The sequence below is a fragment of the Leuresthes tenuis genome, unplaced genomic scaffold (genome assembly GCF_036924035.1).
Source record: "Leuresthes tenuis unplaced genomic scaffold, fLeuTen1.0.hap1 SCAF_16, whole genome shotgun sequence".
Classification (NCBI taxonomy): Eukaryota; Metazoa; Chordata; class Actinopteri; order Atheriniformes; family Atherinopsidae; genus Leuresthes; species Leuresthes tenuis.
The window spans coordinates 15,505,648-15,521,683 of NW_027325370.1; the positions used below are offsets into that span (position 1 = coordinate 15,505,648).

A 16,036-nucleotide genomic window follows, 5' to 3' on the forward strand; every position below is an offset into this window, starting at 1 on the left:
TTATGGCATGCCATTCAGGAAATTAATCTTTGAATATATGGAATGAAACTGAACGAAAATTGAACATATGGAATGAAACTTCAATATATTGAATGAAACTTTGAATATATTGAATTGTTACCACACAACAGCCAAGAGTCAAAACACAGCCCCGACCAATTAAGTATGATAATTAGGCAACAAGACCGCATCAAGGAAGAGCATGAAACAGGTAACACGCAAAACGCAATAATAAAGTCAGCAAAGTTTCCAAAAAACAATAAAAACAATATTAAAACTCACCAGGTTGAGATTTTCAAATTAGTACAATCAGCCGGGTTTTGTAACGAGCACGCGGTCAAAGCGCGCTCACATGAGTGACATACGTCGTGTGAGTGACAGTTGTCATCGCAGCAGCTGCCTGACGTGGAGGCGCTGTTGGACTCGCACTTCTCTTGGTTTTATTTGGTTTTATGGTAGAGCAAACGGTAGGGCTAACACAATTATTGGCAAGCCCTACCCTGGCGCCGCCTATGTCTGAAGTCATCCAGTATAATCGGTATGCTTGAAACTAAAATGAATTCATTCATTAATTGATCTTAATTAACGCGTTAAAGTCCCGGTTAAAGGGCAATTCAGAATCACCAATTAACTTGACATGCATGTTCTTGGACAGTGGGAGTAAGTACCCCGAGAGAACCCACGCATACACAGGGAAAACATGCAAACTCCACACAGAAAGGCCCCAGGCGGGATTAAAATATATATATATATATATGTGCATTCTGGGTATTCTGACACAAAACATTTTTTCAGAGTGTCAGATCAGGAGAAAAATGTGCTTTCTTTGAGACCTGTCTGGGCCTTATTTGTACTTTCTTATGAGTTCTGGCAAGACATGAATCTTAGGATAACAAAATATATACATATTATGTAAATATAACTTAACATATATGTAGATTGTTACATTTGAATATGTAAAACTTTATCTCAGAACATGTTTTGATCAAAGTGCCAGACTTAGTATTCTTTCATTGCTTAATGTGACTAAAGGGTAAACTTAAACACATATTATAAGAGGATGATAAACTTCAAACTCTCAGGCTTTCCTCACGTGTCTTTACTTTCCTGCAAAAACATTTTCGAATAATAAGCACACACATGAACGCACTGATGTACTCCCTCCTTCAGAATAAACATTTGCCTGTATAACACACATCAGTGATGTGATATGATGCTTACAGTTATAGAAATACTTAAACCCAGAAAAGTCTTTAATGAGACTCTCATGGCCAGAACTCTCTATGTGGGATTTGCAGAGTGAAAGTGCTTCTGGGGGGTGAAAAAGAAACACCATACATACCAAAAGCTCGACCAACTTTGAGTTGTATGAATAACGTAACCTTTTAGTGCTGCTCTTGAAACCACCCCTCAGAAAATCATCAAAATGTAAATGCCTCTTCAATATCAGGCACATGAAAGGCGGTGTAAGAAGCAAACACATCAAAGCAATCTTCAAAGTAATTTTCTCCAATATGCTTTAAGTCATGATGCCCGCTGATTGTGTGATAGGTTGATTTGAAAGGACTGACACACATGAGACCACTCCCATATAGGATCGCGGAATTTACTTTCTTTAAAGCTTGATGTCCTGAAGAGACCGTTGCCATGGAAAGTTATGGGCAGGTTAGAGAAGCGGACATGTGTGCAGCTCAATTAAAGAAACCTATCATTTAGAGAAAGATATTATTAAGTCTCACATATACTGCTGGTAAACTTCTACAAGTCAGTGATCACCTACTGCATCACAGTGTGTTACTCTGGCTGCACTGTAGAAAACAGGAAGTCACTCCAGCGCATCATCAAGACAGCAGAGAAACTCACCGGCTCCCAGCTCCACAGTCTGGAGAAGATCTTCAGGACATGCTGCACCCGGAAAACTGCTGCCATAATTATAGACACTTCACACTCAGCTCACAACTTTTTCACCCCTCTCCCATCCGGCAGACGGCAACCCCCCTCAACACGTTAACTGTCGTCCCACAGAGGAACCACGACCTCTCAAAGTCTCAGATTAAATCACCAAGCACTTATTCGTTTTTATGAGCTTCTCCAAATGGGAAATAGATGAAAGCTAAATCTATGTAAATATTTCTGCTGCAGTAACATCAGTAATGTCACAAGCAGCATCTTGTGGCCTCATATTTGGCCTTATAAGTATATTACAGAACATGGATGTTACACATTAGCCAATGATATGTACAATTTACATTGAGGCTTTAGATGATTATTTAATCCAGTCTCACAAGGAAACACAAAATAGTTGCAAAACGGCAAACTTTGTATTTGTGCAGATGAACACAAATTCAGTTTTTTTTTATTTTATTTTTTTATGTCACCTATCACAATTTTAATCCGGACATCTGGTTCATATGTCCAACACATTTTGTGTGTTGAGCCGAAAGGGAACGTACCCCGCAGCCAGGAATTAAGGAAAAGGATATTTTGATTCAGTACACAACCCAGTCTCTTGGCAAAGCGAGAAATGGTAATTTAGTCATGTACATTTAATGTATTGATTTGTGTCCAGGCACAATTTTTTGGTCCTACAGCATGAATTTACAGTGAAAACATATCTGTAAACACAAATTCATAAATGTAGTTTTTGTGACTAGTTGAGGGACTGGGTTAAATTCTAACACCACCATAACTTACAGATAAGGGACACTTGGATTGCTGCATAAAATGGGATAAAACAAGGCAAGGCAGTTCTTTTTTTTGTGTGAACTGTTTTTTTAAAGGAAAACAAAATTGCAGTACTTTATTTTTACAGTTTGTGTAACTGTGCTTTAATGGCCCTGGATTTGATAAGCACTATATATAACTTCATCCTACAGATCAAAATCAGTTCTATTTTCTGAATATGAGTCAAGCATAATCAGCATCAAACTAGCATGTGACTTAGAGGTAAAAAGTCTGAAAAACAAACAAAAAAAAAAATAACACAGATCAGAGAGACTCTCCAAAGAAAAGGCATACTTCACCAAAATTACATGGCAGCCTGCTGAAGGCTGAGGAGCTCTTTCAGGCTGCATATGACTGATCCTGGACCATGGACACATCACACCCCCCCTCTTTGCCTGTCTTCTTTCTCTTCCTCCTCTTTCCTCTCTCAGTGAGACTGCCAACAGATGAATCCTGCCAAGTACCTCCCCAGGAGAAGCGCGCATGTGTGTGTTTGTGTGTGTCTTTCCACTTTGATGGCAATGTTGGCAGTAATGTGTCTAATAGAAGATAAGCAACACTCACTCAAAGAAGTCTTCACAGTCAAGCACTTCCTCCAACATCATCATGCTGAGTGCACTAGAGGGAATACTCTACCCCCATCTCCATCTTTTAAACCATGAACACACACACACACATAATTCTCAGTGTACACCCATGGAAAGAAAAACTCTTGCACACACAGAGAACACAAAGGGTTTGGATCATCTCTCTCAAAGCTGACTTTATCATTTCTCATTCAGAGTATCACACACATGCATGCGCACACACACATTGGACAATGAGTTCTGGAGATGAGTTTCAGTTATAGAAGGACACCTCACAGAAAGTGTAGCTTTGGACTCCCATGTTGAAAGCTGCCTGCTATCATTTCTCCTTCAAAGTATGTCCACCCCCATACTCATACACACAACCCCACCCACACAGCGCTTTGCCAGAAAACGAAGGACGAATGCGACAGACGGCTCTTGAGGAGAAAGACAGAGGGAGAGTCCTTGACTGCCTGCTGACCCCGTAGCTTGTTTGTGACGATTTTGAAGAGTGCGCTCTGATCGAGGAGGAAGGGAGAGAATTCAGATTTTATTAGACACAACACAACCAACAATGACAGGCGAGGGAAGGAAGGAAGAGGTAAGAATGATGGAGCACACAAAAGGTCTGAGTACACATTGTCAGACAATGAGCACAACATGTGAACTGCTGCCATGTTTCTTCACAGGTTATACTGATAAATTGGATCTAGCCTGTCAGGGTTGTCCGCTCTGACCGCAGCAATGGGACGAGTCTAAAACAACTGGAAGGAAGTTAATTGCTTTGCAAATACATTACTATTCTCCTTCCTATAATGTCAAAATAGTCTTTTCTTTAAAACAACAACAACAAGACAAATAGAATGAAATCTCAGGAGGTACTGCTCTTAGTTTTTTTTCATGGAAATAAGAAATGGACAACATTCATTAAGGACGACTCCTGGGGCAAAAACACAGTTTCAATCCAACAATCAAAAAAATGTTAGTATTCATAGCCAATAACAAACTATATTAATTCATTTTCTTGCTTATATTCCCTGCATGATCTAAATAATTCAATGCAAGTCAGTCCACAAACATACACAAACACTGATGCCTGAGTAGTGTTAAGACTTTCTCTGTGTCTTTATTTATTTATTCCTTTTTTTTTAAGGACTGTGTGTGCAGAACTGTATACCTTTGCCAGTGGAGTACCATAAAGAAACCATGGCAGCGTCTCTGTCTGGATTGACGTAGGAGAAAAAGATGAATGAGGTCAAAGAATCTCTAAACACCAGTTTTCTTTAAGACTGTCAAATAAAATCCCACTTGGTTCCACAGAAATACATGAAATGAGAACAACCTCTTTAACAAGGTCATAGGAAATTATCAATAAAAAAATAAATAAAAGTGTCCACACATAAGATTGTAATGAGCTTGTCTTCATTTTAGTTGGCTACCAGGGTGGTTCTACCCCTATGAAAGGGTTGTAGAATTTACATGCACTTAATTTAGATGACTCCAAAAAACTGAAGTCACTATCTATTGAACTGGGCAACCCAGATCATTACTTCCAAGAGACCAGGGGCCAAATTAATAGAACTGTGTGGGGATTCATGGGTAAAAATGTGTACACACATAAGCAGAATTCTGCATATGCATTCTTTCTGCCAGATTTATAAAACTGGTGTACATTTTGTTCTCTTTTTTAATGTAAATCATTGAGAAAACACGCCCATGTGCACCAACCTGATTTTCACTCCCATTTTGTTAGCCACGAATGGAAGCAGACATTCCTCCTAATTTGTCATTTGCACATCAAGGCATTGTTTCCATCACAACGAGATAACGTAAGCAACCGTAAATAAGAAGCAAACCGAGACAGTCGTCGGTGAAGCAGAGAAACAAGAAATCTGTTTTATTTGGTGATCTTAGCTCTGTAATCACAAGCTGCTTCATTAAAAAGCAACAAGAGAACAACACTGAAAACTCAGGCAAAGCAACCATGCAGAGATGAAAAAAAAAAAAAAAAAGAAACAGTCAAATCATAAGCCAGCTGCCAAAACATGGAACGGCACATCATATCAGGGAAACAGCAAACCACAGAAAACTTCTCTTTTATCTGCAGTGGATGAGCGGACAGTCTGTGTGATATACAGTGTTAGTTAGAGATGATCAGTATTAAGCGTAGATGTACAGATGGATCATTGTATGCTTGCTTCTTAAATAGCCCTGTGGAACTCTATGCAGCTCTTGTGCCAGAAAATTCAGAACAAGATCTAAATAATCATTATTTTTAAAATCTCATTAGAAAGGTCTTCCACAGCCATTACGCATGATAAACAGCTGCAGTTGTTTATAGCACCCACAATTCCAGTAAATAAGAGTATGCTTGGGGGGGGGTCTTTATCACTCTGGGCAAGTTCCATCTATGGTGATGTCGTCATTCATGTTTTTTCTCTAAGATCAGATTGATAAAAACATACTGTAGTCGTTAAATTCTACATTTAAACGCTTTTTCACGAGCAGGGGCTTCTCTTTGTTTATTCGTGATACCAGATTATTAACCTTACAAAGGGAACTGCTGCCCAGGGTCCCTGGCATTTATGGGCACTGAGGTCAGTTGTTTTAAGGCAATTTTATCTACTCAAATTTTGTGCTGAGTGGTATCCAGCAGATTTAATAGACTGCAGTGATAAGGACCTTCAGAAAGAACTTAAAAATAGTTTTAGTATGAATGGGATGTAACTTTTTCAAAAACCCTTGAAACCCACATCTCGCATGTTCCATAATACAAAATTTTTGTATTATGGGGCCAACGATAAAGTTTCGCTTCCGAGAGGGTTCATACAGCCAGTGCTGTGTCATGAATCATAAGGGATTCTAAGAGTGCTATAAGAAGTTAATATTTCAGGGCATCCATTATGTTTCTTGTTGCAGCACTTGCAGCACTTGTGAAAACATCATAAATTACAGCTTTGAGTACACTTTCTCCATGAAAGGATAACCAGACATGTAAATGATTGAATCTTAAATCCTGACAAAACCACACTATGTATTGTGTGAAGAAACGATGCAGCTACTTTAATCATTTCTCTCCTTTGTGCAGTTTATCTCAGCCTGCCCTCCAGCACTTGTCTACTCAGTGAGGAGTGTATACTGAGGTTAGGACCTAAATACATTGGCTCTACCTACTGCTGAGCGTCAACAAGCTTTATAACTGTCAGTGTGTCCCTGTCGCCTCACCTATCCTACCTGTCTGTTTTGATGCTTTCCTTCTTCCTCTATTCATGTCTCTGTCTGAGCAGGACAGTTGCTGACATTGAGAGTATGTGCTTGAGACATTTAGACTACAGCATAACTGAGAAGGAACACCAGGGCAATAGGATGTTTTATTGGCTTTGTACAGTACAGTTAAGTAGGGTGTACAATAAATAGAAGCTTATATATGGGGATACAACCAGTGGTCAGTTTCATTATTAAATATGTTATGATTATGTCTCTAATCTGTCAGAAAATAGTGAAGTTCTTGGTATTTTCTGCATAATAAAGTGCTTTAAACAGAATCATAGTCAGTTCATTTTGTGTTGATCAGATTACTTGCCTCTAACAAATTTTCATCATACAGTACTTTAGCTACCAAAAAAAAATATTTAAAAGTGGGGTTGTCCTTTGAATGCACAGTCCTATGTCTTATGTTTAGCCTCATGAAACACAACGTTTCAACACATGATTAAATATTGTTTGAGTCAAAACAAGTCTTGTTCTTCAAGCTAACAGTGGCTTTTTGTGAATTTAGGCAAGGATATAACTCGGGCTCTGAGACTGAGCCCTAAAACTCCTATTCTAGCTTTAGCTGTGAAGATTAAGTGTTGGAAGAGAGGAACAAAAGATTGTCGAAGTAATTGTTTTGCAGATACTGCACCGTTAGTGGAAACTAGCAGTAGCCCCATAATGAGACTGAACAGCCGTTTCGTTACACTTCATTCATTCGGCTCGACAATCAATTATTGCTTTAGTCATTTAGTGATGAATCTGTAATGCAGAAAAAAAAAGAGAGCTCAGTCAATATTGAGGACTGTGTAAGGAGTTGCTAAAAGCAGTTAAAATTCTTCAACAGGAAATGATTAAGCCATAAAAACTAATTTTTGATCATAAAAATGACATAATAGAAAAAATATCTTAAAAGTTACTTTACATCATTCAATACCAGTGGAAATTTGACTGGACTACATCGACTAATGCTAATAATTTGTTGATAAATTCTAATGTCAGGTGAAACTTTTTCCTTATCATCGACTTGGACTGAGAAGTTAGCGCCATGGTTTCAAGTATTTGCTACCTGGTTCTGTTACTTATGATATTCTGGCAGTTTGAATTTATTATTATAAGGTGGAAGTAATATTTACTGCCTCTTTTTCTTATGATATTGCAAACAGACAAAAAAAATAAATAAATCACATGAATTTGTTAGCAATGTTGGAAACTTGATTTTGACCAGAGGCAGTCTTTTAGTAAAAGTATTACAAATGTAGGTCTACGTTTTGGGTAATGTCCCTATTTACTTTCTTGCTGAGAGTTAGAACAAAACATGCAACTCAGTATAAAAGGTTACAATCAGCAACTGATTGACTGAGCTTAGCGTAAAGACTTAAAACCAATATGACTGTTCTGGCATTAATTTGTCACATTGAGTTTGCCAAGCATCCAGCAGAGACTCCAAGAGTCCCGTAGGACATTTAGTCTCATCAACATTTGCTGATCATTCTTCTTGGTAGCTATGCCAGAAGATGACTAGAATGTTTCTTTATCCCGCAAACAATGTTCTCACCTAATGACCGTTACTCCAACTACTGAAAATAGCCATCAGCAAGATCAGTTTCAGGCTAATTCTCCACCCACTCAAAGAGAAGATGTGGGCTATTCTGTAACTCAGATGTGGAACCAGAAAGTTTACCGACAGATTGAATTCCTTCACAGGGTTTTCTCATATGATATATAAACAGTAGTGATGGAGTAGCAATGGCATTGATGTGAAAAAAAGAGTGTCTATTAGCAACCTGTGAAAACATGCAGAGATTGAATACTCCTATAAATGGAGCCATTTGACTGAAACAAAAGCTTTGTCATGTTTGTTCAAGGAGAAAATGATTGTCATTGCACTTTATGAGCTGCTGCCCATTGTGAGTTGGACATGTGTGGGAGTACCTGTTTTACGAAAGAACACAAAGAGGGTGCATGCAGCACACAAACTTAATACACTAGCCTGATCTGTTGGCAGCCTCTGGCTCCGTAAAAGTCTGTTGTTGTGCTCAACACCCACGTTTCTACTGACCTCTAACAGCCTGCTTGAACTTGAAGTGAGTTTAAGACTTTTGAGAGCACATAAGTCACACTGGGTAGGGAAAGTTATTGAGTGTGCAGTATGTATTATGTGTTACTGCAAATACTAATACTAAAACAATAATAATTATTATTATAGATTGGACTCATTAAGCCACATTCTTCTTTTCTTTCACTTGGGTAAATACTGAAAGCCACATATGTATCATGTTACGTTTCAAGCCTGTTGTGACATTTTCCAGATACACTAACAATAATTGATCAACATGAGAGCAAAGTCAGTAACCTACATAGAAAGTTGAAATGGTTTAAATTTCATGTTTCTTGTTTCTTCAGAGAATTTAAGAAATTGCAGTGGACAGTTTTAAGTTTTCTGGAAAAACTTTATAAGGCGGTTTTAAATGAAGCCTTAGGTCTGAATGGATTAACAGATTTCTCAAGTGTAATAATAAATCAGTGCGCCTGACAGAGTTTTTCATGAGCTTTTCATTCATAGTCACAGCTGTGATAATGTATGGAACCCCATTGTCATACCAGCGTGCCACCCGCCAACATACGTGAACTGTAAGTGAGTGGGAGGCGAGCAGCAGATGGGGACATTTGGTGTCTGATTCAGTGGAAGACATGAGTAAACCCCACAAGCTGCTGCTGCCTGTTTGTCAATGATAGGTTGGCCACTGTTAAATATTCAATAGACTAACAGTTGCGAGATGTCATTGTCTTAGTTTTTCTGTTTGCTTGTACTCCCCCTTCTCCCTAATGCATTCATCAAAGGGTAAACCCATCACTAGAAAAGGGCATTTAGGTTGATAAAGAAAGGATGATTAACCATTGCAGACTTTGGCAGCATCTATGCCAGATCAAGATTTATTCTCACACATCCATCCAGCTAATTCCTCTCCAATACTGCCATAGTGTGGTGGAGCAGCCATGCTTAAAGCCTTTGAGGCAACGCTGCAGCCCATAAGGTTCCAGTGAATGGAGAGTAAATTTGAAAAAATGGTTCAAATCCAATCTAATAATGGGAGTCAGAATGGTACTGGTTTCTCTGATGATGGCGGTCAAAACAGGGTAAGGATATAAGACCCACAAGCACACAAATATTTATTTATACTGTCAGGGAGGCCAAACAGTATTTTAAAGGTATTTCAATGTAGACAGATGTAGAATTAACTGTCATGGAAGTTGATCAGTGTAAACTCTGGTATTGTTAGCACTGCCTCCGCTTTCCTTTTTTTCTTGCAAACGTTTTAGCCACCTATTGGCAGTATGGCTCATTTATCCTTCACTGATTAATTAAGGAAATAGATTGGCTGGAATAATCGCCTCGTTTGCTTTTAATTAGGGGGCAATTGAAAAGCATCAATGACTAAAGCAGAGTCTCGGCAGATGCAGATTGCAACATTGTGAAAATCACTCAAAGATTTCCCAAATGTTATTCTTTTTAATTTCTTTTTTACCCTCACACATCTCTATTCGAGCTGGTGCAGATACAGTGAGGGTAGAGGAGGATGAATTATGACACTTAGGGGCCCAGAAACCACCAACAAAAATTAAAAAATATATTACTACAAAGGCTCAGAAAAGCAAACAAGAGCCTCTGCATTTCCCTCAGTTGACCCTTTCCTCATGACGTTTGTTGGATTTGACTCATTGCGATGTCACCCACGCCCTGAATTCATCTTACATCGAAGTCAGCCTAAAAAAAGTGTTCCCTGTGCAAACATGAAGGTTCTACTTGAGTTCAAATGGGATTATCCTCATCCTGCAAATCATTATACAAGCATTCCATCAGAAAATCCCATTAGATTCAACTCTATACTACAGTATAATGCACCATGTTTTACTAATTATTGCACTGCAAGGCCATTTAGTATTTCAATTAGCAATTAGGAATTACATTACATGAATCTGGTAATGCACTTGTATCTCAGAGAGTTTTAAATCTTCTGTTGCCCTCCCCTTTTCTCTCCATCTACCCTCAGGACAAAACAAAAACAAGTGTATCTGCACTCATTTCCATAAACATTCCCCACATGCACTGTTCTAAAACATATCTTCACACAAACACATTATTCATCTTGAAAAAAACAAAACAAATTTAGATTCTTTATGTTTCTGATCCAACAACCTGCCATGAGACATTATTCACTGATCCAGGTGGAATTATTATGGTACATAAGAAGACTTTATAAATAAAAAAGCAGACAATACTAAAAAGAAAGAAAGATACGGTATATATAACACTTTCGACTATGAGATGGACACTGCAAATTCAACAGGGGCCACCAGAATGGGATTCTTTGAGGGAACTACAAACTATTTAACAACATCAGCCGTCTGTGACTATTAGACCACAACCCGCCACAGCAATGGAAAAAAAAAAGAAGTCCAAAAGGTGAAAGGGTGCTGGTGTAAAGCAAGTTCCTGGCTCTTTCTGTTCTTGTATACAATGACCCTTACGGACAGGAAGAGCGATACACACAAACTGAATTTCTAAAAACTCAAATTAGAATAAATGTTGTTTGTTCTTGTTGTTGTTTTTTCGCGTAACATAACTCAAATTTAATGACCAAGCATCTACACGCTTGGTCATGAAAAAACTCTTTTAGATGTAGCTACATTTTTGTTATTGGCTCAGTTAGTGTGTTTTCCTTCTTTTTTTTTTTTGCTTTTTTTCAGGATCACTTAAAAGGTTATGAATCGATATGCATGAACAATTTAGTGGTAAACTTTAAATGTCAATCTGGAGTTTGACTCGTATCCAGGGAATTCTTTATTGTTCAGGGTACATGCATTCAGTCTCACCTGCTCCTCCGATTTCTGTATACAAAATGAGTTATAAGTAAACCCTCTCATCTTCAGTTTGAATTCGTCACTTTCTCTAGATGTAGATATGCAAATACACATGCTTCGATTCGGGCAAATAGCTCTCACTTTAAGAGAAAGGACGGTGTTCTGGTTGATAAAATAAAGGTGTATTTTCTGATGCTAGTTTTTAACCTTGCAGTTTTTCTGTGGGGAGTCTAAAGTGAGTCGCTGGTGCTGTTTTCGGGAGCCTATAGGTATGCAAAGCGTTTGATGATGGAGGTGATTTACTGTTTCATTAAAAGTTGTCCTCTGCACTGTATTAGACAACCCGCCCAAACTGCCAGTCACCTGTCGTGTCACCTGTGGAGACTGGCAGGCTGAGTCAAAGTTATCAGGTTGTGGCATTCACTCTCTGTTAGACTCAATGGCGTAACCAAGTTTAAACACTGCAAGCCATTTAGGGAAGCGGAAAGAAGGGGGATAGATCTGAACCGGAGGAGTGGTTGTTCAATAAAGATTTCCTCAGGACACTGCAAGAGAATATTAACATCCATCCATCAGCTAAAATCAGCTGCTGATTAGGAAGAGAGTTGGATGAGGAGCCCTGGTGAAGAGCTGCATCTCTTATGGAAACAAGATCCTGTCATTTATGAGGATGAGCTCCTCATACATCACAGAACACAGCCTATGAAATATCAACCCTGCACATTTCAAATGGTCTGAATTTATATGGAAAACCTTCTTTGCGTTATTGACAGGTCGATGTAGTGCACAAATGTAAACTCTTTTTTACATGCATGACTGGAGAAAAAAACATGTACAACACAAACAAAGAAAACACATTTTTATCATTATTATGCATTAGTTGGCAAAAAATAAAAACCATGTCTTTCAAGCCTTTGTTTAATTCCTACCCTGCTTGGGAGAAGATAGCTTTACCTATGCCATCCTTTCCACAGCTCGTCTGATGTCCTCTTATAAAAGAAAAAATAGAGTCCCACTTACCGTTCCCAGAGATGTGGTTCTCTATCTCCCGGTGTCCAGCTTGCCTTGTGGCGACACTAAGTTGCATATAGAGTCCCATGTAATGTAAACTCCCCAGCAGCAACCTGAACGCTCCCATTTCTCTTCAGTTTCGTCTTCTTTGCACCCGCTTTCCTTTTCACATCGGGTGGAGCGTGCGTCGAAAAATGTGCTTTTTGCTTTTTTCTTTCTTTGTTTTTAAATCCAGGCGAACTGTTCTACTGAGCAAAGGAGTGGGAGAAATGAAGAAACGAAGAAGTCGACGCAGCCCTCCAGTATGTCAGCAGCCTAACTGACTCACTGTGTGGATCTGCCTCTGTTCAGTCGGCTCTACATACAGCGGAGGGAGACTCTGCCTTCAATGAAAGGTGCCGCGGCTCGCAGAGGGGAATATCAATTTTGAGAGGAGCGATATTAAAAACACAATTATCTCTGGCTTAACCTCAAACTTAACGACGTAGAATATTTCATCAAGGAAATGCGCTTTTGCGAAGTGGCAAGAGATCATTAAACGCTTCAGACACCCCAAATTATGTTATACTTTTGAGCTGTTTTTCTTCAGAGGAACTTGCAGCGGAGGTTTAAAACACTTAACAGTGCAGCTAATGTGATAAATGACTTTTTCTTTATAATCTCAGTAATCGTTTTTGCCTAGAAAGTATTTAGAACCAGTTCAAAGCAGAATAAGTAGTTCAGAACCGCATATAAACAGTGTAGTTCGTATAGTGTCGTTTTTATCCTGCACCTCGATTTGGACCTAAAGGATGATGTGTCGCTGTCCATGGTGCTGAAATGCAGCCTCAATGTTGATCACACATTGAACAGTAGGAGAGATTATTTCCACTGACAAGCCACTCTATGATATGAGTTATTGGGTTTTATGTAAAAATTGCGAGTGCTCCCATAATCCTTTGATGAGCACGTCTTCCACAAGAGCCAGACTGATATCTATTTCACTTTGTAAAGCTAAATGATTCAAGGGAAAACCCCACAAAATGCATTTTCATTCGTTTTGTTGACTTTTTCTTGCATGGACACATCTAAACATGCACTACATAAAGTATATAGTCCATTCTTTTCTATGTAGATTGTTAAAACAGAGATTGCATGAAGTTTTTGTTGTAATTTCACGCATACAAATACAGGATTCATTGCATTTGCATTTGTATTAAGAAACATGAATTGTTTATTGTTAATGATGTGTGTGAGAAAAAGGCATACATGCAACCACATCTGAATCAAACTCACAGCTGTGATATGGCATGTCATCAAGCTTACTCAGGTCCCTTACTCCTTAATATATGTTGAGCAAAGCCTCCGTTTAATCAAAGAGATAGTTGTATTATGTATAGTGTGTCATGTAGTTAAATCTGGGGATACTTGGACACCAACACTGTTTGCCATTTATATTGTTTACTGAAACATATTCAGGCTCCATCCTATAATGACAATACGAGTGTAGACACTCAACTTTACTTTGAGAGGAGACTTAAAATAGACACCTTCTCAGGGGCTAAAATGTAAATGGAAAATTGACTCAATAACTGTTTCATGTCCCATATGAAAAGGTCTGGAGATTCAGAAAGGACAACAGTGTGAATGATCAAGGTCCTTTCCATGATGAAGACAAAACCTTTTAACAACATCCAACAAAGTGAAGGCTTTGAATACAGAGGGTTAACTACAAAAGCAAACCAGCAAGCCATAAACAGATATAAGAACTGTAGCACATGATGTCATCTTTAAAACACAAGAAAACAATCTTATGGCATGAGAATATACTGCTTCAAATGGCACTAGTGGTTACTGGTGTTGTGACAAAGACAGAAGCTGTGAGATGAATTCTGACACGTATGGGTATTTACGGTCTTCTCAGATTCAGCCAAATGCCATAAAGGTGACTGGACAGTGCAAGTACAATCAGTACAAACAGTACAAACAGTACAAATGAAGATGATACTAAACCTACAACGAAACTATATTGTACCGTCTTCAATATCAAGTAATTTAGGATGTGTACTTAGTGCTTGGTTACAGTTGGCTTGTGAAACAGTGTTGAGAGACATCTGAGATGGGAATCCATTTCTAAAAGTACTTAAAGATGTATTTTCCATGAAATCTTCACATCCGTTACCACTAACCATTCAAGTTTTTTTATTTTTGGTCATACCGATTACTGCCACTGACAATCAGCCACAGACATTTTTTTCATCTAACTGCCAAGAACATCAAATCTCTGCTGATGAACAAGTAAAAACTGTAAAAAAAAAAAATTAAAATTAAAAATTAAATGATCATTTAGGATTTTTTTTAAATCAGCTGATACTGATGAGATGCCAACATATCAAGTTATTTGTTTTGCAGACACTAACCTACTCTCACTATCAGGGTGAATAATCACTCATCTAGAGCTATTTGAAATGCTCCTTCTACTGATTTCTACCCTGCACAGAGTGGCACAGGCTTGTTTCACTTCAGTTAAAGGTGTTTATTTTTTTTATTTTCCATTAATTTCAACTGAGTCAGATTCATGGCTGTCATCAAAAGTCACTGTTTGGAATAGCTTAAGTCCAACTGCCTGAGAATATACAGTTATTTACAGAGATTCTTGTACTGTCTTTAGTCCGAGACATTGCTTTCCGAAACAACATGAAATAGAAAAACTGCTTGTTCAATTTTATGCAAAGAATGTAGGAAACATTGCAAACGTGACAAATGGAAAAACAGATGATAATTTATATTTTACTTGTAATACAGTGTAACACCTTTATGATGATCAGAAAATGGTGGTTGGTTTACCTCTGGGGTGTCATTAGTCCAGTTATCAGGGTTTGTACATTGGTGATATTCTGCAAGGTTTCAATGGAACAATCACAGGAAATTAATGTGTTTCTGCAGCAGGGAATGAGAACAGCCAGAAGAAATGTTTACAGCAGCTATGCCCAGTCCCTACTGCTGGACAGCTGTACTACACCAGTCATTAATAGCTTTGTTTATGGCTTGTCCTTTGAGTGATCATTTCCTGTGTATGTCAGCTACTGCATTTGTCAGAATGTGAGGCAAAGGTGATTGTGCGTAATTTGTGTCAGGAGAGCTTAAGAAAAAACTGTTTTCTTTCCATCCCTCTGCAATGAAAGAAATCTTGCAGCTAGGATTCAAGTCCAATCAGGGAGTTTTGTCATTAGACCCACTAGGTCAGGTCTCACTGAGCCTTCCTTTACACTGTCACAGATAGCAGCAGAGGTGTTAAACTGCTAACCAATTCCAGACCTACTTTTCTCTTATCTGTAACATTAGATTAGTTCCTCTGTCTATATAAGCGTGCTCATAATTGAATATGCAAGTTCAAAATTTGCTGATCTTTTCTCTATATCATGCCTCTTATTTTCTTCCTAAATTATTAAATTCAATTAACCAAATTATTTAACTGCAGAAGAATTACAACAATTTAGCTCAATGGTCATTGAAGAATTTCTTACTGTAATTTATATAAAATGACGGATGCTTTCATATCAGCTGTTGCACAATATACCATTCATATAACTCATCTTATTTAAGATTAATTTAATTGTTATGCATAACACAGA

The 16,036-nt window shown here is 38.2% G+C and overlaps 1 protein-coding gene across 1 annotated transcript in view; it reads right to left on the reverse strand.

Moving 5' to 3' along the window:
- vstm2l (V-set and transmembrane domain containing 2 like) overlaps positions 1–12,768 on the reverse strand; it is a 42,669-nt gene extending 29,901 nt beyond the window's left edge. Inside the window, exon 1 of the mRNA XM_072367830.1 lies at positions 12,432–12,768. Within this exon, the coding sequence (XP_072223931.1) occupies positions 12,432–12,549 (118 nt within the window). The 5' untranslated portion in view covers positions 12,550–12,768. The remainder of the gene's footprint in view (positions 1–12,431) is intronic.
- Between the last annotated feature and the right edge of the window lie 3,268 nt (positions 12,769–16,036).